Source organism: Hippocampus bargibanti, linkage group LG09, assembly GCF_051943395.1.
Source record: "Hippocampus bargibanti isolate YZ-2025 linkage group LG09, ASM5194339v1, whole genome shotgun sequence".
Classification (NCBI taxonomy): domain Eukaryota; kingdom Metazoa; phylum Chordata; class Actinopteri; order Syngnathiformes; family Syngnathidae; genus Hippocampus; species Hippocampus bargibanti.
The window spans coordinates 2,359,743-2,384,232 of NC_142742.1; the positions used below are offsets into that span (position 1 = coordinate 2,359,743).

The following is a 24,490-nucleotide window of genomic DNA, read 5'->3' on the forward strand; positions in this document are numbered from 1 at the left end:
CACTCTGTTTTTGGATTTTTATTTTTTTTATGGCTTTAATTGTACCCCACGTCCCCAAAAAATTAAATCACAAAATTAAAAAAAAAAAAAAGCATTAATGCAAAAAAAAAAAAAAAAACAAAACAATTTCCACTTTGTAATTCATAAAAACCAACGCTATATTAAAATATATATATATATATTTTTTTATGTTAAAGTGCACTCGATGACATCACAGAAGGAAATGACTCAGCGAGAAACGGGGCGCTCCGTGTGAAGCTCTCGGCTTTCTTGGTAAGCCGCGTAACTGTCTCGGAATTCTTGCAGGAAGTTGTATTGCTGTACCAAAACAAGAGAGAGAAATTAGCGCAAAGTGTCCAGATGGTAAAATGCCTTCAAAACAAAAAAAATCCTGAAAACGGAGCTAGAAAATAAAAAGGTGCTTCCACAAAATGGCCGAATTGGAGAAAATGCTTTCGGAAAGATCCAAAATGGCTTCACAAAGTCTTAAAAAAAGGACTTAAAGTGAAATGACTTCAAAAAGTCTTGAGACATTTGATTTCTTGTAAGACACCTTAGACTCTCTTCTTTCATCAGAAGAAAAGAGTTAATTCCTAAGTTATATGGGTCTGGTGTTATCTGAGCTTGAAATGGGGGCGCCTGTCCAAAATACCCACATATTGATTTAGATAGCGCTAACATTGAAAAAAGGGTAAATACTACCCCCTTGTGGAAGGGAAAAACATTGCCAGAGGCCATGGCCAGCGCTTTATCAACACCCAAACAAGAAAAAAGCAAAACCCAAACTAATTCGGCAATGGCGCTCTGTCATATTTTCAATTCCCGAATAAATTCGGGAATGGCAGTGAATCTATTTGCTATCTAGCTAACTACCTAGCTAGCCATCTATTTGCTATCTAGCTATCTATTTGATATCTATTTGCTATTTATTATCTAGCTACGTAGCTGGCTATCTATTTGCTATATATTAGCTATCTGGCTAGCTAGATGGCTATTTATTAGCTATTTGGCTATCTAACTAGTTAGCTATCTATTAGCTAGCTACCTAGCTGGCTATCTATTTGCTATATATTAGCTATCTGGCTAGCTAGATGGCTATTTATTAGATATTTGGCTATCTAACTAGTTAGCTATCTATTAGCTAGCTACCTAGCTGGCTATCTATTAGCTATCTTGCTAGCTAGATGGCTATTTATTAGCTATATCGCTAGTTAGCTAACGAACCAGTTAGCTAGTTAACTGTCGAGCTGGCTATCTATTAGCTAGCTGGCTATTTGAGTTACTTCTGGGTTGAGTGAACGCCGGCGCATGTGGCTGCCGCTGCTCGCTGCAGAAAAACTGATCTTGTGACTAAAGTGAGTGTTTTGAAAGGCACTTATAAATGAAATGTGTTCTTCTTCTTATCAGTATTATTAAGTCAAAGTCAGCTTAATTGTCAAATGTGCTATTATTATTATTATTATTATTATTATTATTATTATCTGTATCTGTAGCGAGCGCATGCAACTTCTGATATTCTCCTTCAAGGCCTTTGAAAATTTCAAGAAATGGGTGTAGCTATGAAAGTCCTGAATCCCCAAAAATTCCACCCATGGCCTTACTTTGATGGTCTGTATGGCGCCGCGTCCTCGATGCAATCGCAAAATGTTCATGGCTTGGTTGGCTGTCATGGTAACGGACAGCTGGATAAGCAAACAGGCGGTGACTGGAAAAAAAAAACAAACAAAAGGAGTCACATAGGAAGGAAATTGCAGAAAATCAAGGTATCAAAATAAAATGAATACATTCGTACTTAATGCGGAGCGGCCCAGACCACCAAAACAGCTGAAATGAGGAAAAAAAAAACAGAAAATAATTAGATAAATACATAAATCATAAATAAATATTTCATAAATAATTCATAAATAAATAATTCATAAGTATTTCATAAATAATTCGTAAATATACAACTTTTGTATAGAAAAACACACCAAAAAATCCTTCAAAATAGCCTTTTCAGTCTTCCCAAAAAATCCACAAAATTAATTAATTCACTTCCAGATGATGTGCAAAATTGTGTCCACTATAGTGCCAGGGTTATTGTCATTTTACTCAAATATTGAGAACCCAGAAAATATTGAGTTTTAGGACTACATAAACATTCAATGCAGCGTAATAAAACCTGAAACGCTCTTCTTTCATCCGGAAAAAAAGTTAATTCCTAAGTTATATGGGTCTGAAGTTATGTGAGCTTGAAATAGGGGCAGGTGTCCAAAATACAATACTTAAATATTGATTTGCATAGCGCTTTAAAAACAGCTGAAGCTGGAACAAAGCGCTAACATTGAAAAAAGGGGAAATATTGCCCCCTTGTGGAAAAGACAAAAACATTGCCAGAGGCCATGGCCAGCGCTTTATCAGCACCAAAGCATGAAAAAAAAATAAACAAAATACGTACATATTGGTTTGTATAGCGCTTTAACAACAGCAGAAGCTGTAACAAAGCGCTAACACAGGCAAATGCCGCCTCCTCGTGGATGGATGAAAAAAAACATTGCCAGAGGTCTGACCAGCACTTTATCGGCACCCAAAAAAAGAATTTGGGGTTGCACGCACGCACGCGTCAATTTTGGCCCCATCCGTTTAAAAAATAAAATAAAATCCTGAAATAAAATAAAAAAATGCATCGGGTTCGGTGTCCCTCACTGGACGAGAGTCTTGCGGTTGTCCTGCAGGCTTCCCTTTAGCTCATCCAGGATGCGTGCGCACAGTTCCAGCGAAGGCACCTCCCCGTCCAGGAAAGGCATGTGGTGCACGCTCAGACCTTTCTCCCCGTAGACTTCCAGCAGCGACGGAACGCGGTACTTGGACAGCTCGCCTCGCGTGCACAGTACAAACACATCCTGCACGCCTTGGTTGAGAAGCTCCTCTACGCTTCCCAAAAAAAAAAAAAAACATGATATAATAATTATATAATACATTGGCTCCTCCCCCAAATTTAAAAAAATAGCTTATTTTTTTTGTAAACATCTGCGAATAGCTCAATAGTTTTAGAATTAGCATTGCATGTGACCTCACCGACGTCTTTGTGGACATTCCGGCGGATGTCTTTGTACCTGCAACCTGAACACACACACACTAATTCATTTCACACACACACACACACACACACACACACACACACACACACACACACACACACACACACACGTCCGCTTTTCTACCTGGTAAGGAACATATGCCCACAAATTGAGAGGAACCCACGTCTGATAAAGGAACCCTGTAAGAGAAAAAAAATAACACTATTTTGACATTATTTTGAATATTACATTAAAAAAGAAGACGTAGAAGGCGGACCAACAACAACACGAAGAGAAGAATGTGAGAGTTTTAAAAGGTGCTTATCAATGAAATGTATTATTAACTATGTATCTGGCTAGCTATATGGCTGGCTAGCTGGCTAGCTGGCTATCTATTTGCCATCTGGCTAGCTACTTATCTAGCTAGCTATTTGCTATCTATTAGCTGTCTTGCTGGTTATCTAGCTGGTTATATATTAGCTATCTAACTGGCTATTAACTATCTAGCTAGCTACCTAGCTGGCTATCTAGCTAGCTATCTATTTCCTGTCTTGTTGGCTATCTATCTGGCTATATATTAGCTATCTAGCTGGCTATTAACTATCTGGCTAGCTATCTAGCTAGGTACCTAGCTGGCTATCTATTTGCTATCTAGCTAGGTACCTAGCTAGCTATTTGCTGTCTTGCTGGCTATTAACTATCTGGCCGGCTAACCTAGCTGGCTATCTATTTGCTATCTAGCTAGCTATGTATTTGCTATCCATTAGCTGTCTTGCTGGCTATTAGCCATCTATCTTGCTAGCTATATAGCTGGCTAGCTATTTTCTATATATTAGTTAGCTTTCTGAGTTCCTTCTTGATTGAGTGAACGCGGGCAAGTGTGGCTGTCACTGCTCACCCGCAGAAAAATGATTTCTGTGACTGTAAAGTCACCTTGAGAGTTTTGAAAGGCGCTTATAAATGAAATGTGTTATTATTATTATTGCCGGTCCCAAGCCCGGATAAATACAGAGGGTTGTGTCAGGAAGGGCATCCGACGTAAAAGCTTGGCCAAAACAAACATGCGGATCAAAACTCTAAAGATGGAGGACACTGATTTGTTGTGGCGAACCCTTGAAGGGAAAAGCCGAAAGGAAAAGAAGAAGAAGGCGGCAAACCAGGAAATATTCAAAGGCATCTCCTCTTGACCGACGTCGTCGTCTTCGGACGACGAGTCCAACTGGTCGCCCCTCATGTCTTCAGATTTTCTTCTACGTCGCAGCAGAACAAGTAAGTCGCCTGATTCGACCCTGAGGAGAAAATAAAACTTTTATTTCAGAATCAGAAAGCCTTTAATAATCTTACAGTGGGGACATTTTCAATCTACAGCAGCGAAATTGAAAGCGGGGGGCGATGGGGGAATTAAAAAAAAGCAAAGTATTGTATTTACAAAAAAAAGACGACTGAAATGTACAACTGCACAAAAACGCTTCATAAAAAAAGAAATGTACATAGTGCAAAGTATAAAAATATAGTATACAGTATAAAAGCATATTTGATGTATGTAACTATTGACTCGACATAAGATAGCTGTGCTATTTACAATAACAATACAGTAATACGAGCGTTCACTCTACCCGGAAGTAACACAGCAGTAAAGTTACGGAAGGAAGAGGAAAGAACAAAAAAAAACTAAATAAATAATATGACAACGCAAAGAGTCAATAATTCTTCAGTACTTGTACCAACTTTGTGACGACAGGAAGAGGAGAGAATCAGGGGCGTCATGGTGGAATGTACATGTGTACTATAAGCTAAATGTTGAAAGAAAACACGAAGCTAAAGCATTCAGTGCATGTTTTTTTTCCATCCTGGCGGTTGTTTTGAGATTTTCAGTTAAAGTTGACAATTGTAAAAACGTTCGCGTCAATGTTGGTGACCAGAGTAAAATACATTTTCTGAAAATTTGCAGTAAATCCGTTGATATGTCGAGATAGCCAAGAATACTGTACGATCGAATATTTCTGTTGATTTCATTTCTCGGCCATATTTTGAACTAATGTGACAATTTTGGAGTTACTTATTTAAGGAGAAACAATTACTACGGGTTTTAACGACAACAAAACAACAGTAACTTGACTGTATTGACGTCATACTTTGGATTGCTTAATTATTTGACGACAAATGAACATTAAACATCGAAGTGCATACAAATAATAGAGCCAAATATAGAATGATGTTCATAAGATGACATATCAGTAAGAAATATATGTAAGAATCGATGGTAATTGTATAATAATTTGCTTACCGACCACGAACGAACAAAAAATGTTGCAGTCAGCTGTTTCCGGCTATTTGAAATCTGCACCACACAGTAGCCAATCAGAAAAACGATAGCCATTTTAGCCACGCCTTTTTCAGGAAGCACGGTCGTGTACTTAATTTTTTTTTCGTCCCACGTTAAATTAAACCGGTGGGATATAAACGGGTTGCTGGAAATAACGGACAGGAGTTCAACAATGTGATTAAATGTGACAATGGCAAGAATAATTTGATTTAGATACAACTTGTTTTTTTTTAATTCACGAGAAAGTCGTTGAAGTGGAGGGTCGTTTGTAGATGGTGACGTCACAAACTGCTGAGCTTAAAAAACGTGCTTGGGAAACACTGAGCCCTTTTTTTGGAAGCAGAGGACATGAAAACAAAGGAGCACGTTTCCAGGTACCATCACTAAAAGGGAATATAAAGGACAATATTGATGTTTTTTGATATTTGTGTGTAAAATGGAAGATGAGATGGTTTTTTAGACGAAATAATAGTAATACAAACTCAGGAGGAAAAAACAAATTAGGGTAATTTTTTAAAGATGTCGCTGGCTAAATAGATGAAGTTGTAATGAAGTGAAATAGATGAAGTTTTAATGAAGGCAATTTTTTAAAGGTGCCGTCGGGAAACCGGACAATATCCACGAGCATCTTTTAAAGGACATTAATTAAGGTAAGTTCTGCTTTCGCTTTTAATAAACTTTCTTTTTTTCCTCACATAGAATGCGGTGTTTGTAAATCTGCTAAAATAGTTATTTTTCTTCAATATTTTATCTGATGCGTTGTTTATTTGCAACTCGTGCGCCTGCTGTTCAGGAGAGTGCGGCGGAGTGATCTCCTGCAGGGAATGCACTTGCTACTTCCTTGAGCAGAGGGGCCACTGGCGGGGGGGCGCGCCATCTTGGCAAAAACAGGTCAAAAAGCGCATGTATAGTAAGGCGTTTTTAGCCGAAAAAAACGACCATGTATAGTAAGGTGTTTTTAGGTCGAAAAAAAACGACCATGTATAGTAAGGCGTTTTTAGCTGAAAAAAACGACCATGTATAGTAAGGCGTTTTTAGCTGAAAAAAAAAAAACAACCATGTACAGTAAGGCATTTTTTTACCCAAAAAAACGACCATGTATAGTAAGGCGTTTTTAGCTGAAAAAAACGACCATGTATAGTAAGGCGTTTTTAGCTGAAAAAAACAACCATGTACAGTAAGGCATTTTTTTACCCGAAAAAACGACCATGTATAGTAAGGCATTTTTAGGCCAAAAAAAACGACCATGTATAGTAAGGCGTTTTTAGCTGCAAAAAACGACCATGTATAGTAAGGCGTTTTTAGCTGAAAAAAACAACCATGTACAGTAAGGCATTTTTTTACCCGAAAAAACGACCATGTATAGTAAGGCATTTTTAGGCCAAAAAAAACGACCATGTATAGTAAGGCGTTTTTAGCTGAAAAAAACGACCATGTATAGTAAGGCGTTTTTAGCTGAAAAAAAACAACCATGTACAGTAAGGCATTTTTTTACCCGAAAAAACGACCATGTATAGTAAGGCATTTTTAGGCCAAAAAAAACGACCATGTATAGTAAGGCGTTTTTAGCTGAAAAAAACGACCATGTATAGTAAGGCGTTTTTAGCTGAAAAAAACAACCATGTACAGTAAGGCATTTTTTTACCCGAAAAAACGACCATGTATAGTAAGGCATTTTTAGGCCAAAAAAAACGACCATGTATAGTAAGGCGTTTTTAGCTGCAAAAAACGACCATGTATAGTAAGGCGTTTTTAGCTGAAAAAAACAACCATGTACAGTAAGGCATTTTTTTACCCGAAAAAACGACCATGTATAGTAAGGCATTTTTAGGCCAAAAAAAACGACCATGTATAGTCAGGCGTTTTTAGCTGAAAAAAACGACCATGTATAGTAAGGCGTTTTTAGCTGAAAAAAAACAACCATGTACAGTAAGGCATTTTTTTACCCGAAAAAACGACCATGTATAGTAAGGCATTTTTAGGCCAAAAAAAACGACCATGTATAGTAAGGCGTTTTTAGCTGAAAAAAACGACCATGTATAGTAAGGCGTTTTTAGCTGAAAAAAACAACCATGTACAGTAAGGCATTTTTTTACCCGAAAAAACGACCATGTATAGTAAGGCATTTTTAGGCCAAAAAAAACGACCATGTATAGTAATGCGTTTTTAGCTGAAAAAAACGACCATGTATAGTAAGGCGTTTTTAGCTGAAAAAAACAACCATGTACAGTAAGGCATTTTTTTACCCAAAAAAACGACCATGTATAGTAAGGCGTTTTTAGCCGAAAAAAACGACCATGTATAGTATGGCGTTTCTTTACCCAAAAAAACGACCATGTATAGTAAGGCGTTTTTAGCTGAAAAAAAACGACCATTTATAGCAAGGCGTTTTTAGCCGAAAAAAACGACCATGTATAGTAAGGCATTTTTTGACCCAAAAAACCGACCATGTACAGTAAGGCGTTTTTAGCTGAAAAAAACGACCATGTATAGTAAGGCGTTTTTAGGCCGAAAAAAAACGACCATGTATAGTATGGCGTTTCTTTACCCAAAAAACGACCATGTATAGTAAGTCGTTTTTAGCCGGAGAAAAAAAACGACCATGTATAGTAAGGCATTTTTTTACCCAAAAAAACGACCATGTATAGTAAGGCATTTTTAGGCCGAAAAAAACGACCATGTAAGGTGTTTTTAGCCCAAAAAAATAACCATGTATAGTAAGGCGTTTTCCACCCCTTTGAATGGGGTTGTAGCTCAGTGGTAGAGCGCATGCTTTGCATGTATGAGGTCCTGGGTTCAATCCCCAGCATCTCCATTTTCATGTGTGGAACTATCCAAGGCCTTCTTATTCTTTTTCTGATTGAAAAATGACCATGTTTCGTGAGGCGTTTTTCTCCGAAAAAAACGACCATGTATAGTAAGGCGTTTTTAGCTGAAAAAAAACCGACCATTTATAGTAAGGCGTTTTTAGCCGAAAAAAAAGACCATGTATAGTAAGGCGTTTTTCTCCGAAAAAAAACGACCATGTATAGTAAGGCGTTTTTAGCCGAAAAAAACGACCATGTATAGTAAGGCGTTTTTAGGCGTAAAAAAGACGATGTATAGTAAGGCGTTTTTAGGCGTAAAAAAGACCATGAATAGTATGGCGTTTCTTTACCCAAAAAAACGACCATGTATAGTAAGGCGTTTTTAGCCGAAAAAACGACCATGTACAGTAAGGCATTTTTTTACCCAAAAAAATGACCATGTATAGTAAGTCGTTTTTAGCCGGAGAAAAAAAACGACCATGTATAGTAAGGCGTTTTTAGCCGAAAAAACGACCATGTATAGTAAGGCATTTTTTTACCCAAAAAAATGACCATGTATAGTAAGGCATTTTTAGGCCGAAAAAAACGACCATGTATAGTAAGGCGTTTTTAGCCCAAAAAAATAACCATGTATAGCAAGGCGTTTTCCGCCTCATTGATTGGGGTTGTAGCTCAGTGGTAGAGCGCATGCTTTGCATGTATGAGGTCCTGGGTTCAATCCCCAGCATCTCCATTTTCATGTGTGGAACTATCCAAGGCCTTCTTATTCTTTTTCTGATTGAAAAATGACCATGTTTCGTGAGGCGTTTTTCTCCGAAAAAAACGACCATGTATAGTAAGGCGTTTTTAGCTGAAAAAAAACCGACCATTTATAGTAAGGCGTTTTTAGCCGAAAAAAAAGACCATGTATAGTAAGGCGTTTTTCTCCGAAAAAAAACGACCATGTATAGTAAGGCGTTTTTAGCCGAAAAAAACGACCATGTATAGTAAGGCGTTTTTAGGCGTAAAAAAGACGATGTATAGTAAGGCGTTTTTAGGCGTAAAAAAGACCATGAATAGTATGGCGTTTTTTTACCCAAAAAAACGACCATGTATAGTAAGGCGTTTTTAGCCGAAAAAACGACCATGTATAGTAAGGCATTTTTTTACCCAAAAAAATGACCATGTATAGTAAGTCGTTTTTAGCCGGAGAAAAAAAACGACCATGTATAGTAAGGCGTTTTTAGCCGAAAAAAACGACCATGTATAGTAAGGCATTTTTTTACCCAAAAAAATGACCATGTATAGTAAGGCATTTTTAGGCCGAAAAAAACGACCATGTATAGTAAGGCGTTTTTAGCCCAAAAAAATAACCATGTATAGCAAGGCGTTTTCCGCCTCATTGATTGGGGTTGTAGCTCAGTGGTAGAGCGCATGCTTTGCATGTATGAGGTCCTGGGTTCAATCCCCAGCATCTCCATTTTCATGTGTGGAACTATCCAAGGCCTTCTTATTCTTTTTCTGATTGAAAAATGACCATGTTTCGTGAGGCGTTTTTCTCCGAAAAAACGACCATGTATAGTATGGCGTTTCTTTACCCAAAAAAACGACCATGTATAGTAAGTCGTTTTTAGCCGGAGAAAAAAAACGACCATGTATAGTAAGGCGTTTTTAGCCGAAAAAACGACCATGTATAGTAAGGCGTTTTTAGCTGAAAAAAAACCACCATGTATAGTAAGGCGTTTTTAGCTGAAAAAAACAACCATGTATAGTAAGGCGTTTTTAGGCCGAAAAAAAACGACCATGTATAGTAAGGCATTTTTAGGCCGAAAAAAACGACCATGTATAGTAAGGCATTTTTAGGCCGAAAAAAACGTCCATGTATAGTATGCCGTTTTTAGCCGAAAAAACGACCATGTACAGTAAGGCATTTTTTGACCCAAAAAAACGACCATGTATAGTAAGGCGTTTTTAGCTGAAAAAAACGACCATGTATAGTAAGACGTTTTTAGGCCGAAAAAAAACGACCATGTATAGTAAGGCATTTTTTTACCCCAAAAAAACGACCATGTATAGTAAGGCATTTTTAGGCCGAAAAAACAACCATGGATAGTAAGGCATTTTTAGGCCGAAAAAACGACCATGTATAGTAAGGCATTTTTTTACCCAAAAAAACGACCATGTATAGTAAGGCGTTTTTAGCCGGAAAAAAAAAGACCATGTATAGTAAGGCGTTTTCGGCCGAAAAAACGACCATGTATAGTAAGGCATTTTTTTACCCAAAAAAACGACCATGTATAGTAAGGCGTTTTTAGGCCGAAAAAAACGACCATGTATAGTATGGCGTTTTTAGCCGAAAAAAACGACCATGTATAGTAAGGCGTTTTTAGCCGAAAAAAAAAAGACCATGTATAGTAAGGCGTTTTTAGCCGAAAAAACGACCATGTATAGTAAGGCGTTTTTAGCTGAAAAAAACGACCATTTATAGTAAGGCATTTTTAGGCCGAAAAAAACGACCATGTATAGTAAGGCGTTTTTAGCCGAAAAAAACGACCATGTATAGTAAGGCGTTTTTAGCCGAAAAAATGACCATGTATAGTAAGGCGTTTTTAGCCGAAAATACGACCATGTATAGTAAGGCGTTTTTATCCAAAAAAACAACCATTTATAGTAAGGCGTTTTTAGCCGAAAAAAAACGACCATGTATAGTAAGGCGTTTTTAGTCGAAAAAAAAAACGACCATGTATAGTAAGGGGTTTTTAGCCGAAAAAACGACCATGTATAGTAAGGCATTTTTTTTTACCCTAAAAAACGACCATGTATAGTAAGGCGTTTTTAGCTGAAAAAAACGACCATTTATAGTAAGGCGTTTTTAGGCCGAAAAAACGACCATGTATAGTAAGGCATTCTTTTACTCCAAAAAACGACCATGTATAGTAAGGCGTTTTTATCCGAAAAAATGACCATGTAAATATAAGGCGTTTTTACCCCAAAAAACGACCATGTATATATAAGGTGTTTTTACCCCAAAAAACGACCATGTATAGTAAGGCGTTTTTCACAGAAAAAAACGACCATTTATAGTAAGGCGTTTTTAGCCGAAAAAAAAACGACCATGTATAGTAAGGCGTTTTTAGCCGAAAAATCGACCATGTATAGTAAGGCATTTTTTGGCAAAAAAAAAACGACCATGTATAGTAAGGCGTTTTTAGCCGAAAAAACAACCATGTATAGTAAGGCGTTTTTAGGCCAAAAAAAAACGACCATTTATAGTAAGGCGTTTTTCACCGAAAAAAATGACCATGTATAGTAAGGCGTTTTTAGCCGAAAAATCGACCATGTATAGTAAGGCATTTTTAGGCAAAAAAAAAACCACCATTTATAGTAAGGCGTTTTTATCCGAAAAAAACGACCATGTATAGTAAGGCGTTTTTATCCGAAAAAAACGACCATTTATAGTAAGGCATTTTTAGGCCGAAAAAAACGACCATTTATAGTAAGGCATTTTTAGGCGTAAAAAAGACCATGAATTGTATGGCGTTTCTTTACCCAAAAAAACGACCATGTATAGTAAGGCGTTTTTAGCCGAAAAAACGACCATGTACAGTAAGGCATTTTTTTACCCAAAAAAATGACCATGTATAGTAAGTCGTTTTTAGTCGGAGAAAAAAAACGACCATGTATAGTAAGGCGTTTTTAGCCGAAAAAACGACCATGTATAGTAAGGCATTTTTTTACCCAAAAAAATGACCATGTATAGTAAGGCATTTTTAGGCCGAAAAAAAACGACCATGTATCGTAAGGCGTTTTTAGCCCAAAAAAATAACCATGTATAGCAAGGCGTTTTCCGCCTCATTGATTGGGGTTGTAGCTCAGTGGTAGAGCGCATGCTTTGCATGTATGAGGTCCTGGGTTCAATCCCCAGCATCTCCATTTTCATGTGTGGAACTATCCAAGGCCTTCTTATTCTTTTTCTGATTGAAAAATGACCATGTTTCGTGAGGCGTTTTTCTCCGAAAAAACGACCATGTATAGTATGGCGTTTCTTTACCCAAAAAAACGACCATGTATAGTAAGTCGTTTTTAGCCGGAGAAAAAAAACGACCATGTATAGTAAGGCGTTTTTAGCCGAAAAAACGACCATGTATAGTAAGGCGTTTTTAGCTGAAAAAAAACCACCATGTATAGTAAGGCGTTTTTAGCTGAAAAAAACAACCATGTATAGTAAGGCGTTTTTAGGCCGAAAAAAAACGACCATGTATAGTAAGGCATTTTTAGGCCGAAAAAAACGACCATGTATAGTAAGGCATTTTTAGGCCGAAAAAAACGTCCATGTATAGTATGCCGTTTTTAGCCGAAAAAACGACCATGTACAGTAAGGCATTTTTTGACCCAAAAAAACGACCATGTATAGTAAGGCGTTTTTAGCTGAAAAAAACGACCATGTATAGTAAGACGTTTTTAGGCCGAAAAAAAACGACCATGTATAGTAAGGCATTTTTTTACCCCAAAAAAACGACCATGTATAGTAAGGCATTTTTAGGCCGAAAAAACAACCATGGATAGTAAGGCATTTTTAGGCCGAAAAAACGACCATGTATAGTAAGGCATTTTTTTACCCAAAAAAACGACCATGTATAGTAAGGCGTTTTTAGCCGGAAAAAAAAAGACCATGTATAGTAAGGCGTTTTCGGCCGAAAAAACGACCATGTATAGTAAGGCATTTTTTTACCCAAAAAAACGACCATGTATAGTAAGGCGTTTTTAGGCCGAAAAAAACGACCATGTATAGTATGGCGTTTTTAGCCGAAAAAAACGACCATGTATAGTAAGGCGTTTTTAGCCGAAAAAAAAAAGACCATGTATAGTAAGGCGTTTTTAGCCGAAAAAACGACCATGTATAGTAAGGCGTTTTTAGCCGAAAAATCGACCATGTATAGTAAGGCATTTTTTGGCAAAAAAAAAACGACCATGTATAGTAAGGCGTTTTTAGCCGAAAAAACAACCATGTATAGTAAGGCGTTTTTAGGCCAAAAAAAAACGACCATTTATAGTAAGGCGTTTTTCACCGAAAAAAATGACCATGTATAGTAAGGCGTTTTTAGCCGAAAAATCGACCATGTATAGTAAGGCATTTTTAGGCAAAAAAAAAACCACCATTTATAGTAAGGCGTTTTTATCCGAAAAAAACGACCATGTATAGTAAGGCGTTTTTATCCGAAAAAAACGACCATTTATAGTAAGGCATTTTTAGGCCGAAAAAAACGACCATTTATAGTAAGGCATTTTTAGGCGTAAAAAAGACCATGAATTGTATGGCGTTTCTTTACCCAAAAAAACGACCATGTATAGTAAGGCGTTTTTAGCCGAAAAAACGACCATGTACAGTAAGGCATTTTTTTACCCAAAAAAATGACCATGTATAGTAAGTCGTTTTTAGCCGGAGAAAAAAAACGACCATGTATAGTAAGGCGTTTTTAGCCGAAAAAACGACCATGTATAGTAAGGCATTTTTTTACCCAAAAAAATGACCATGTATAGTAAGGCATTTTTAGGCCGAAAAAAACGACCATGTATCGTAAGGCGTTTTTAGCCCAAAAAAATAACCATGTATAGCAAGGCGTTTTCCGCCTCATTGATTGGGGTTGTAGCTCAGTGGTAGAGCGCATGCTTTGCATGTATGAGGTCCTGGGTTCAATCCCCAGCATCTCCATTTTCATGTGTGGAACTATCCAAGGCCTTCTTATTCTTTTTCTGATTGAAAAATGACCATGTTTCGTGAGGCGTTTTTCTCCGAAAAAACGACCATGTATAGTATGGCGTTTCTTTACCCAAAAAAACGACCATGTATAGTAAGTCGTTTTTAGCCGGAGAAAAAAAACGACCATGTATAGTAAGGCGTTTTTAGCCGAAAAAACGACCATGTATAGTAAGGCGTTTTTAGCTGAAAAAAAACCACCATGTATAGTAAGGCGTTTTTAGCTGAAAAAAACAACCATGTATAGTAAGGCGTTTTTAGGCCGAAAAAAACGACCATGTATAGTAAGGCGTTTTTAGCCGAAAAAACGACCATGCCGTTTTTAGCCGAAAAAACGACCATGTACAGTAAGGCATTTTTTGACCCAAAAAAACGACCATGTATAGTAAGGCGTTTTTAGCTGAAAAAAAACGACCATGTATAGTAAGACGTTTTTAGGCCGAAAAAAAACGACCATGTATAGTAAGGCATTTTTTTACCCCAAAAAAACGACCATGTATAGTAAGGCATTTTTAGGCCGAAAAAACAACCATGGATAGTAAGGCATTTTTAGGCCGAAAAAACGACCATGTATAGTAAGGCATTTTTTTACCCAAAAAAACGACCATGTATAGTAAGGCATTTTTAGCCGGAAAAAAAAAAGACCATGTATAGTAAGGCATTTTCGGCCGAAAAAACGACCATGTATAGTAAGGCATTTTTTTACCCAAAAAAACAACCATGTATAGTAAGGCGTTTTTAGGCCGAAAAAAACGACCATGTATAGTATGGCGTTTTTAGCCGAAAAAAACGACCATGTATAGTAAGGCGTTTTTAGCCGAAAAAAAAAGACCATGTATAGTAAGGCGTTTTTAGCCGAAAAAACGACCATGTATAGTAAGGCGTTTTTAGCTGAAAAAAACGACCATTTATAGTAAGGCATTTTTAGGCCGAAAAAAACGACCATGTATAGTAAGGCGTTTTTAGCCGAAAAAAACGACCATGTATAGTAAGGCGTTTTTAGCCGAAAAAATGACCATGTATAGTAAGGCGTTTTTAGCCGAAAATACGACCATGTATAGTAAGGCGTTTTTATCCAAAAAAACAACCATTTATAGTAAGGCGTTTTTAGCCGAAAAAAAACGACCATGTATAGTAAGGCGTTTTTAGTCGAAAAAAAAAACGACCATGTATAGTAAGGGGTTTTTAGCCGAAAAAACGACCATGTATAGTAAGGCATTTTTTTTTACCCTAAAAAACGACCATGTATAGTAAGGCGTTTTTAGCTGAAAAAAAACGACCATTTATAGTAAGGCGTTTTTAGGCCGAAAAAAACGACCATGTATAGTAAGGCATTCTTTTACTCCAAAAAACGACCATGTATAGTAAGGCGTTTTTATCCGAAAAAATGACCATGTAAATATAAGGCGTTTTTACCCCAAAAAACGACCATGTATATATAAGGTGTTTTTACCCCAAAAAACGACCATGTATAGTAAGGCGTTTTTCACAGAAAAAAAACGACCATTTATAGTAAGGCGTTTTTAGCCGAAAAAAAAAACGACCATGTATAGTAAGGCGTTTTTAGCCGAAAAATCGACCATGTATAGTAAGGCATTTTTTGGCAAAAAAAAAACGACCATGTATAGTAAGGCGTTTTTAGCCGAAAAAACAACCATGTATAGTAAGGCGTTTTTAGGCCAAAAAAAAACGACCATTTATAGTAAGGCGTTTTTCACCGAAAAAAATGACCATGTATAGTAAGGCGTTTTTAGCCGAAAAATCGACCATGTATAGTAAGGCATTTTTAGGCAAAAAAAAAAACCACCATTTATAGTAAGGCGTTTTTATCCGAAAAAAACGACCATGTATAGTAAGGCGTTTTTATCCGAAAAAAAACGACCATTTATAGTAAGGCATTTTTAGGCCGAAAAAAACGACCATTTATAGTAAGGCATTTTTAGGCCGAAAAAAACGACCATTTATAGTAAGGTGTTTTTAGGCCGAAAAAAACGAAGGTATTTTTAGCTGAAAAAAACGACCAAATATAGTAAGATATTTATTTAGTTTGTTTGTTTGTTTATTTTCTTTGTCAGGTCATGAAACCTCAGGAGGCGGAGCTTGTCACAGAAATCACCAAAGTAAGTGAAACATAAGACACAAGAGAAGTAGTATAACATCGCCAAAAATTAATCGTTGGTATGTTCCTCTGAAAATATCCTAATAAGCATTGCGAAATGTGGAAAATAAAAGTTTTTTTTTGGTGAGCCTTATGTTGATTGTCTAAAACGATTTTAGCTGCAGTGGATGCTTTCGGAGCTGAAGACGGGCTTGACGGGGGCCCTGGTGGAACTGGCCCACATCCAGCATAGCGATTCCGTCCTGCATAACGAGTTGGAGGACAACCAACGCCGTTGTCGGGAGAAAGCGCGGCACCTGGAAGCTCTCGTGGAGTCCCTCAGGGTACATCGTTGAGGCATTGTTTGTTTTTTGGTTCTTTGTTTTGTTTTCATCGTGTATATTTATCAGTGAGCGCACACACACAAAACGTTTTTTAATTCAGTGATGAAAACAAAAATACTGTTTGAACCTCCATTTTGAACAACTAAAGCTAGCTAGCGTTTAAAAATGAAGGAAAAAGGATGCCTATTTCATGCTAAGATCAGAGCGTTGATGAAGACGTTATTTCAGACACTGTTTATTATTATTATTATTATTATTATGGTTATTATTATTATTATTAGCTAGCTATCTATTTGCTATCTATCAGATATCTGGCTGGCTAGCTAGCAGGCTATCTGGCTGGCTAGCTAGCTCGCCGGCTAGCTAGCTATCTGGCTGGCGAGCTAGCTATCTAGCTAGCTCTCAATTCACTATATGGCTATCTAGCTAACAGGCTACCAATCTATTATCTATCTATTAGCTATTTAGCTATCTTTCTATCTATTTGAGTTACTTCCGGGTTGAGTGAATGCTGGCGCGTGCGGCTGCCGCTGCTCACCCGCGGAAAAACGTATCCTGTGACTGTAAAGTAACCTTGAGAGTTTTGAAAGGCGCTTAGAAATCAAATGTATTATTATTATTATTATTATTATTAGTAGTAGTAGTAGTAGTAGTAGTATTAGGATTAGTATTAGTATTGGTGTTAGTATTGGTATTAGTAGTGGTATTAGTGGTGGTATTAGTAGTTGTATCAGTATCGGTATCTGTATCGGTATAGGTATCAGTATCGGTATCATTAGCAATATCATTAGCATTAGCATTAGCATTCGCTTCAGCCTTCGCATTCACATTCCTATTAGTATTTTTATTATTATCATCATCATCATCATCATTATTATCATTATTATTGGAAAAAAACCCGCAAAGGACACTGTCACCTCTGGTAGGAGGAGCTTGTCGCGATGCGGTGTCAGGTGTTTGCTCTGCGCAATGAAACACAGCGCCATCAGCAGGACGTTGAGAGCACTGCGGACACAAGAGGAGAAATGTGAGTTCAAAAAAATGTACGAATCTTTCAAAACTATTTTGTGGATGAACAATATTTCCATGCGCTGCAGCGATCCGGCGCAGGGTTGCCGTGGAAAAGTGTTGCTGCACTGCTTCCTGCAGGGACTCAAAGCTGGACTCACCGACGGAACAGGTCGCAACTGCAAACATACACTAAAAAATCCTTCTTTCCATCAAGATATTATTTTTTGCGGACATACTGTGTGTGTGTGTTTTTTTTTTTTTTTAACAAAACTTTCATATGGATTTATGTGGAAACTTATGTACATATTTTAAACTCCAAATGCGATATTTCATCCGCGACGAAAAATACAAGGTGCTTTTAAGATTGGAGGCTGCCATTTGGGAATTTATTCGGGTATTGAAAATACGACGTGGAGTGCCATTCCCGAATTTGTGGTTTCATGCTTGGGTGCTGATAAAGCGTTGGTCAGACCTCTGGCAATGTTTTTTTTTCTTCTCCACAAGGGGGCAATATTTCCCCCTTTTTTTTCAATGTTAGCGCTTTGTTCCAGCTTCAGCTGTTTTTAAAGCGCTATATAAATCAATATTTAAGTATTGTATTTTGTACACCTGCCCCCATTTCAAGGTCACATAACTTCAGACCCATATAACTTAGGAATTAACTTTTTTTTTGGATTTGGGGTTTTTCATACTTGGGTGCTGATAAAGCGCTGGTCAGACCTCTGGATATGTTTTTTTTTTTTTCTTTCACAAGAAGGCATAATTATTTTTTTAAATGCTTTTTCCATGTTAGTGCTTTATTCCATTTTCAGCTATTGTTAAAGTACTATATCACCAATATGTATGTATTGCATTGTATTTTGGACATCCACCCCCATTTCACGCTCATATAACTCCAGACCCATATAACTTAGGAATTAATTGATGAAAGAAGAGAGTCTAAGGTTTCTAACGCTTTTTATGTAGTCCTAATACTCAATATTCTTTGGGTCCTGGAATTCAAGTGAAAATGACAAAAACCCTGGCACTGGAGTAGACACATTTTTGCACATCTGGCAGTGAATAAGTTAAAAATTAAAAAAAAAAATACGTCGGACTAAAATATTTTATTTAAGTTTCTATTCCTTTCTTTTGATTTTTAAATTACAAGCTAAGAAAACAATGGCAAAAAAATATTATTATTATGAGAGTTTTGAAAGGTGCTAAGAAATGAAATGGATTATTATTATTATTATTGGCTAGCTATTAGCTATCTGGCTCGCTATTTGCTATCTACCCATCTATTCACTATCTAACTGATTGGCTATCTAGCTAGGTTTCTGTTGGCTTTCTATTAGCTAGCTAGCTAGCTAGCTAGCTTTCTATCTATTTGAGTTACTTCTGGGTTGAGTGACCGCTGGCGCGTGTGGCTGCCGCTGCTCACTGCAGAAAAGCTGATCTTGTGACAGTAAAGTGGCTGTGAGTTTTGAAAGGCGCTTATCAATGAAATGTATTATTATTATTATTATTATTATTATTATTATTATTGTTAAAGTCAGTCAGTTTTATTGTCAAATATTCTATATTATTATTATTATTTTGAGTGTGCTTTTTATCAATGAACGTTTGTCTGACGCAGACGCCCGACACCAGGTGGCGCTGCAGCTCCTCCATTCCGAGTGGGAGTACGTGTCCACTTTGCAGCAACTTTACGACCAATACAAGACGACGACACCAGCTCAAAACGCGATTGCTGAACCTCGGTGTGTTTGGCGTGTTTTCTATCAAATTAAAATAAAATAAAAAATGATTAAATGTTGATCGGAAGTTGACGTTTGTATCTTGGTCTGTGAGCATTTTTTTTTTTTTGGTATAAAAACGACAGCTTGCGTTTGTAAAAAATGTCCTCACTCTCGCAATATGATACGAGACCGAGTTGTTTTGACGCAGTGAAAAATTCACCTGGTTGGTGGAGCGACTCCTGCAGCGCCATCTGCTGTTCAGGGATACCCTACAAGAGCGTCTGGCAGCCCAGCGTTGGAAATCCTTGGTGGGGGATGTTCTGGTGGGCCTCGTGGGACAAAACGACGTGAGTGTGGGAGGTCCCGTATGGCAACCGATCGTCGCTGAAGCCAAATGTGGTTTTTTTGCAGACATCTTTCTCGGATGCGTACGTGGGCTACGTGGGTGCTTTGGCTACATTCCTCTTGATGGAAGTCTACAAGCGGGTTAGAAAAAAAATGGAAAATTGAATTAGAAAAGTAAAAAAAAAAACAAATAATACAAATATTGTGGATTGTACGCATACATTAGGAAAGCGGCCAAGCGGAGCAAATTCAAGTGTTGTCGCTTCTCCTGGCACCGGTCACTCGAGTCCATGCCTACCTGAGTCACATCCAGGTCAGACACTGCACCATTTTTTTTCATTTTGATCTAGCTATCCAGCTAGTTTGGTAGCTTCGTAAGTAGCTAGCTAAATAGATACTAGATAGCTATCCAGCTACATATCTATGTAGATACATAGCTAGCTAGCTAGGTCGCTCGATATATAGATAGATAGCTCGGTAGATAGATAACTGGGTAGCTAGCTAAGTAAGTAGGTGGCTAGCTAGGTAGCTAGCTATTTAGCTAGCTATCCAGCTGTCTACTGTATCTAATCTATATATATGGCTGGCTAACTAGGTCGCTAGATATATATATATAGCTAGCTAAGCAGTTAGCTAGCTAGATAGCGAACTAGGTAGCTAGCTGTCCAGTTAACTATATCTATAAATATAGCTAGGTCGCTCTATAGATAGCTAGGTAGATATCTGAGTAGCTAGCTAAGTAGCTAGCTAAGTAGGTAGGTAGGTATCTAGCTAGGTAGCTATCTCGGTAGCTAGCTATCTACTGTTTCTAGATATATAGCTAGCTAGCTCGCTAGATAGATTGATAGATAGCTAAGCAGTTAGCTAGCTAGATAGCGAACTAGGTAGCTAGCTGTCCAGCTAACTATCTATCTATAAATATAGCTAGCTAGCTAGGTAGCTCTATAGATAGCTAGGTAGATAGATATCTGGGTAGGTAGCTAGCTAAGTAGGTAGGTAGGTATCTAGCTAGGTAGCGAGCTATCTACTGTATCTAGAAATATAGCTAGCTAGGTCGCTGGATAGATTGATGGATAGCTAAGCATTTAGCTAGCTAGGTAGGCAGCTAGCTGTCCAGCTAACTATCTATCTAGATATATAGCTAGCTAGCCAAGTCGCTAGATAGAACAATCTGTATCCGTTCCACACGTTTTTGTGTCATCTAAAATATACACAAACCGATGATTAAAAAAAGCTATTCACTATCTAGCCAGCTGCCTAGTTGGCTATCTATTTGCTAACCATTTGCTACCTCGCTAGCTATCTATTTGCTATCCATTTGCTATCTATTATTTAGCTACCAAGCTGGCTATCTATTTGCTATCTGTCAGCTATCTGGCTGGTTAGCTAGCTACATAGCTGGCTATTTATGAGCTATTTGTTAGCTAGCTAGCTTTCTATCTATTTGAGTTACTTCTGGGTTGAGTGAACGCTTTGGATTATCATTTGTTGTTTCTTCTCAAAATTTTACAACCCCCTCCCAAAATATGTCAAATTAAATATGTATATTAATTACATTTTTTAAAAAGACTAATTTTCCGTACGTTGAGAATTTGCTCCAGTGGACGGGCAAAGAGCATCCGGACTGCAGCCTGCTGCTCAGCACCGAGCGAGTGCTCAAGGACATTTTGTCCCAATGTCACACCATCCTGGACGAAGATGTCCACTGGGATGGCGGACAAGCGCCCAAGCCGAGGTACGGCAACTAACTGACCAACTGCGCGGGGAGTTCTTCACCTTCACCTTAAAGTGTTCTTCTTTTGCTTTTTTTTCTTCTCTCTTTTTTCTTCTTTTGTTTCTTCTTTTTTTGTCCTTTTTTGTTTTCTTTCATTTTTTCTTTTTTCTCTCTTTTTTATTTTTTTTTGATTTTTTTTCTTCTTTTTTCCTCCTTTGTTTTTTTCTTTTTTCTCTTTTTTGTTTTTTATTTCTTTTTTCTGTCTTTTCTCTTTTTTTCTCTTTTTTTCTTATTTTTAATTTTTTATTTCTTTTTTATTTTTTTGGTCTTTTCTCTTTTTTTCTTATTTTTAATTTTTTTCAGCTCTTTTTTTCTCTTTTTTTCTTCATTTTAATTTTTTTCTTCTTTTTTCATCTTTTTTCTTTTTTTCTCTTTTTTACTTTTCTTTTTTTCTTCTCTTCTTTTTTTCTTTTTCTTTTTTTTTCTCTCTTCTTTTTTTTCTTCTTTTTTTCATCCTTTTTCATCTTTTTTTCCTTCTTTTTATTTATTTTTTCTTCTTCTTTCCTCTTTTTTTTCTTCTTTTTTCTTCTCCTTATTTCTCTTGTTTTCTCTTCTTTTGCTTAGTTTGCATTCCAGTTCTGGTGACGTCGAGGCCGGCGGCTTCTGTGTAAACAGCGCCACTCAGCGGACAAAGGTGGAACATTCCGCTACGAGGTAGTGTCGTCGCGCCCTGACGGCCGTAGACAGAAGTTGTTGTCGCCCTCTGGCGGCAGTAGACGGGATTTTGTGTCGGAACTTCCTCGCCTGAGTGTGGACATCAACATATCGTCAGAATGTTTTTCGCAGGACATTTTTTATTGTTATTCAACAAAAAAAATGCATAAACAATACATATATTTAAGAAGATATATTTTAAAATAATATAACTAAGTTAATAATAAATATTATTATTATTATTTATTATTATTATTATTATTATTATTTATTATTAACAATTCTATTTCAAATAAATCATTTAAAATGCCATAACAAATAACTACAGTCTAATAAAATGATCCAAATAACAGGTCTGGTGTGGACCACCAGCGTGCCATGCGTGTGGAGTGTTGGTCCTGCAGCCCAGTGAGACGGCAGACCTGTCGTTGCTCCTTCGCCCAGTGTAGCTCTGGCATTCCGGACCATCGGGTGGAAAACGACGACTCGGGCTGGTGTTCCGCAACACGACGCGGTGACCCGGATCCCGAGGGTCCCCGGACGGACCTGGACGACACGTCGGCCTTCGATGACTCCTCAGTGACCTCCTGCAGGGATGAGGGAGATGAAGATGAAGAGGATAGTCATGTTCCCGTCCTCCTCAAGCCGTCGGAGAGGAGCGTCTGCCTCCGCTGGCAGATTCCCAGGCGGACCCCACATCCCCCAATCAGGACCCATCGAGCCAACCCATCGAGACTAGCCGGCACGTGCGGAAAAAGGATGGTCACCCTCAGAACGGGGTCACCACCACTTCGAGCAAAAAGTGCCTTCAGGCCCATTTGGGACAACCCGACAAAGCAGGTAATCCCCTTTAAGACTTGTTTGTACTAGCAACAAGTTAGCATAGATGCTAAATGTGTAAAAAATACTGCAGGGTAAATATGGAACTGTTCTGCTTTTTTTTTCCACAAACGTCTTCATGTCTAGATATGTCAACCGAAAAAAATAGCATTGGTGCTATGCAAATTAGCAACAATGCTATGGGGGGTAAAAACACTGCCGGTAAAAAGTGTTATTTTACTGCCATTTACCACGTGTCGGTTTTTTTGAAATCCCACGTTGTTGTAAAAATCTAAATTGTGCTCGTGAGTACCTTTTTTTGGGGGATGTTCCAGTTGCAGATATCTCCCGAGAAGGAGCACAGAGGCTTTGCGCCGGTCCAGACTTCCGTCAAGGCAAACTTTCCCACTTTGAGAGAACACCTGCGGTAAGAGAAACCGATAGGATGTTTGTTATGACCGACCGCTATATCATGATTTTGTTCGTCTTTAGCGTCGGACAAGACGTGGTTCACTCACCACCGTCGAATCTGTCTTTGGCGCCGCCCCGTGGACGATTGTGGGAGGACAGCGAGGAGAGCGAGGGACCCTCCAGCACCGTTTGACGTTGAGACAGACACTTGGCAGATTCTTTCGTCGTTGGAACTCCCATCTAGAAACATAAGCCCGAAATTCAACAGGAAATAAAAATCCATTCTCTTCAAAACAAAATGCTGTAAATCAGCCTTTATATACTTTATTTATTTATCGGGGTGTGGGGGGGTGAATGAAAGTCACCGTTTTAGGTTACTTCCGGGTTGAGTGAACGCTGGCGTGTCTGGCTGCCGCTACTCGGCTACAAAAAAAAAATATTCAGTGACTGTAAAGTGTCTTTGAGAGTTTTGAAAGGCACTTATACATTACGTGTATTGTTGTTATTATTCTTATTACTATTAATCCTTTTTAAATAGAAATGAGATATCCCTCGTTAGCCACCAGTTATGCGAACAAATGCAAAGATGCGCTAACTCTGCTAAACGGTAGCTAATACCAGAAACTTGAATTTGAAACACTTTTTCTTAGTTATGATGATCATTTTGCCATCATTTTGTCACTATGATGTATAGAGTTTTGAAGAGTGCTTGTAAATGAAATGTATTATTATTATTAGCTATCTCTTCCCTAGCGAGCTTTCTATCCATTTGAGTTACTTCCGGGTTGAGTGAACAATGGCGCGTGTGGCTGCCGCTGCTCACCCACAGAAAAAAAAAACACTTATCCTGTGATTGTAAAGTGACCTTGAGTTTTGAAAGTCGCTGATAAATACAATGTACAGTATTATTGTTGTTTGGAAAGAAAGGTGTAATGACCTGTAACGGCCACAACACGGCGCCAATATATTAGATCAAGGCTATCGCCAGACTAAAGTTAAATTTATCGTTTAATTCATCGCTTAATCAAATCCCTCAAAAAATATATGAATATATGGCCTTTATTTTCTTCCCCGCCCACCCTAAAATATACAAAAGGTCTTGCATGAGTCTTAACAGGGTGAAGTGCTCGCCATATTTGTTTTTTTCAAATTACTGTATGTAGAGGAACAAAATGGCTTCCACTGTAGATCGTGTTTGTTTTGTGGTGTTGTTCCGAATGTAGTGCAATTGTTCAATATTATTATTATGTATAAACGTTATTATTAGTATTATGTATGAATGTTATTATTATTAGTATCATTATAGAGGCTTGTGGAGTAGAGTACAACCAGAAATGTCACAAATTATTTCATGTACGCACTCACCCACCCACAAAACACACAC

General features: G+C 37.8%; 2 protein-coding genes, 2 long non-coding RNA genes and 5 other non-coding genes across 13 annotated transcripts in view; 7 read left to right on the plus strand and 2 right to left on the minus strand.

Annotated features, from left to right (window-relative positions):
• The window catches only part of LOC148893266 (uncharacterized), a 115,356-nt gene that overhangs the window by 25,901 nt on the left and 64,965 nt on the right, over positions 1-24,490 (plus strand). The gene's annotated exons all lie outside the window — the stretch shown is intronic.
• Positions 50-4,342, minus strand: cdkn3 (cyclin dependent kinase inhibitor 3). The gene is made up of 7 exons (XM_089003609.1): positions 4,217-4,342; positions 3,204-3,259; positions 3,058-3,102; positions 2,686-2,908; positions 1,793-1,824; positions 1,602-1,705; positions 50-318 (listed from the first exon to the last, which is right to left on the minus strand). The coding sequence occupies exons 1-7, from the start codon at positions 4,291-4,293 to the stop codon at positions 229-231; spliced, it is 627 nt and encodes a 208-aa protein (XP_088859735.1). The 5' UTR covers positions 4,294-4,342; the 3' UTR covers positions 50-228.
• On the plus strand, positions 4,248-24,370 carry LOC148893271 (uncharacterized). Of its 5 annotated transcripts, none has more exons than XM_089003604.1 (15): positions 4,248-4,328; positions 5,979-6,035; positions 16,005-16,049; positions 16,207-16,371; positions 17,298-17,398; positions 17,469-17,551; positions 19,001-19,124; positions 19,312-19,450; positions 19,515-19,589; positions 19,675-19,761; positions 21,017-21,183; positions 21,787-21,876; positions 22,230-22,716; positions 23,031-23,122; positions 23,188-24,370. In XM_089003604.1, exons 3-15 carry the CDS (start codon positions 16,008-16,010, stop codon positions 23,297-23,299), a joined length of 1,764 nt encoding a protein of 587 aa, XP_088859730.1. In that variant the 5' UTR covers positions 4,248-4,328; positions 5,979-6,035; positions 16,005-16,007; the 3' UTR covers positions 23,300-24,370. The 5 variants fall into 5 exon arrangements, with proteins under 5 accessions (XP_088859730.1, XP_088859729.1, XP_088859733.1 ...); XM_089003603.1 differs by lacking the exon at positions 4,248-4,328 and adding an exon at positions 5,516-5,759; XM_089003607.1 differs by lacking the exon at positions 4,248-4,328 and adding an exon at positions 5,516-5,759 and having other exon boundaries at positions 21,038-21,183.
• On the plus strand, positions 8,129-8,200 carry trnaa-ugc (transfer RNA alanine (anticodon UGC)). Its single transcript has one exon. It is a non-coding gene; the product is annotated as a tRNA-Ala (tRNA).
• On the plus strand, positions 8,854-8,925 carry trnaa-ugc (transfer RNA alanine (anticodon UGC)). The gene has a single exon. It is a non-coding gene; the product is annotated as a tRNA-Ala (tRNA).
• On the plus strand, positions 9,580-9,651 carry trnaa-ugc (transfer RNA alanine (anticodon UGC)). Its single transcript has one exon. It is a non-coding gene; the product is annotated as a tRNA-Ala (tRNA).
• On the plus strand, positions 12,033-12,104 carry trnaa-ugc (transfer RNA alanine (anticodon UGC)). Its single transcript has one exon. It is a non-coding gene; the product is annotated as a tRNA-Ala (tRNA).
• On the plus strand, positions 13,813-13,884 carry trnaa-ugc (transfer RNA alanine (anticodon UGC)). Its single transcript has one exon. It is a non-coding gene; the product is annotated as a tRNA-Ala (tRNA).
• Positions 21,838-23,139, minus strand: LOC148893277 (uncharacterized). Its single transcript, XR_016115914.1, has 3 exons — positions 23,009-23,139; positions 22,299-22,463; positions 21,838-21,966 (listed from the first exon to the last, which is right to left on the minus strand). It is a non-coding gene; the product is annotated as an uncharacterized LOC148893277 (long non-coding RNA).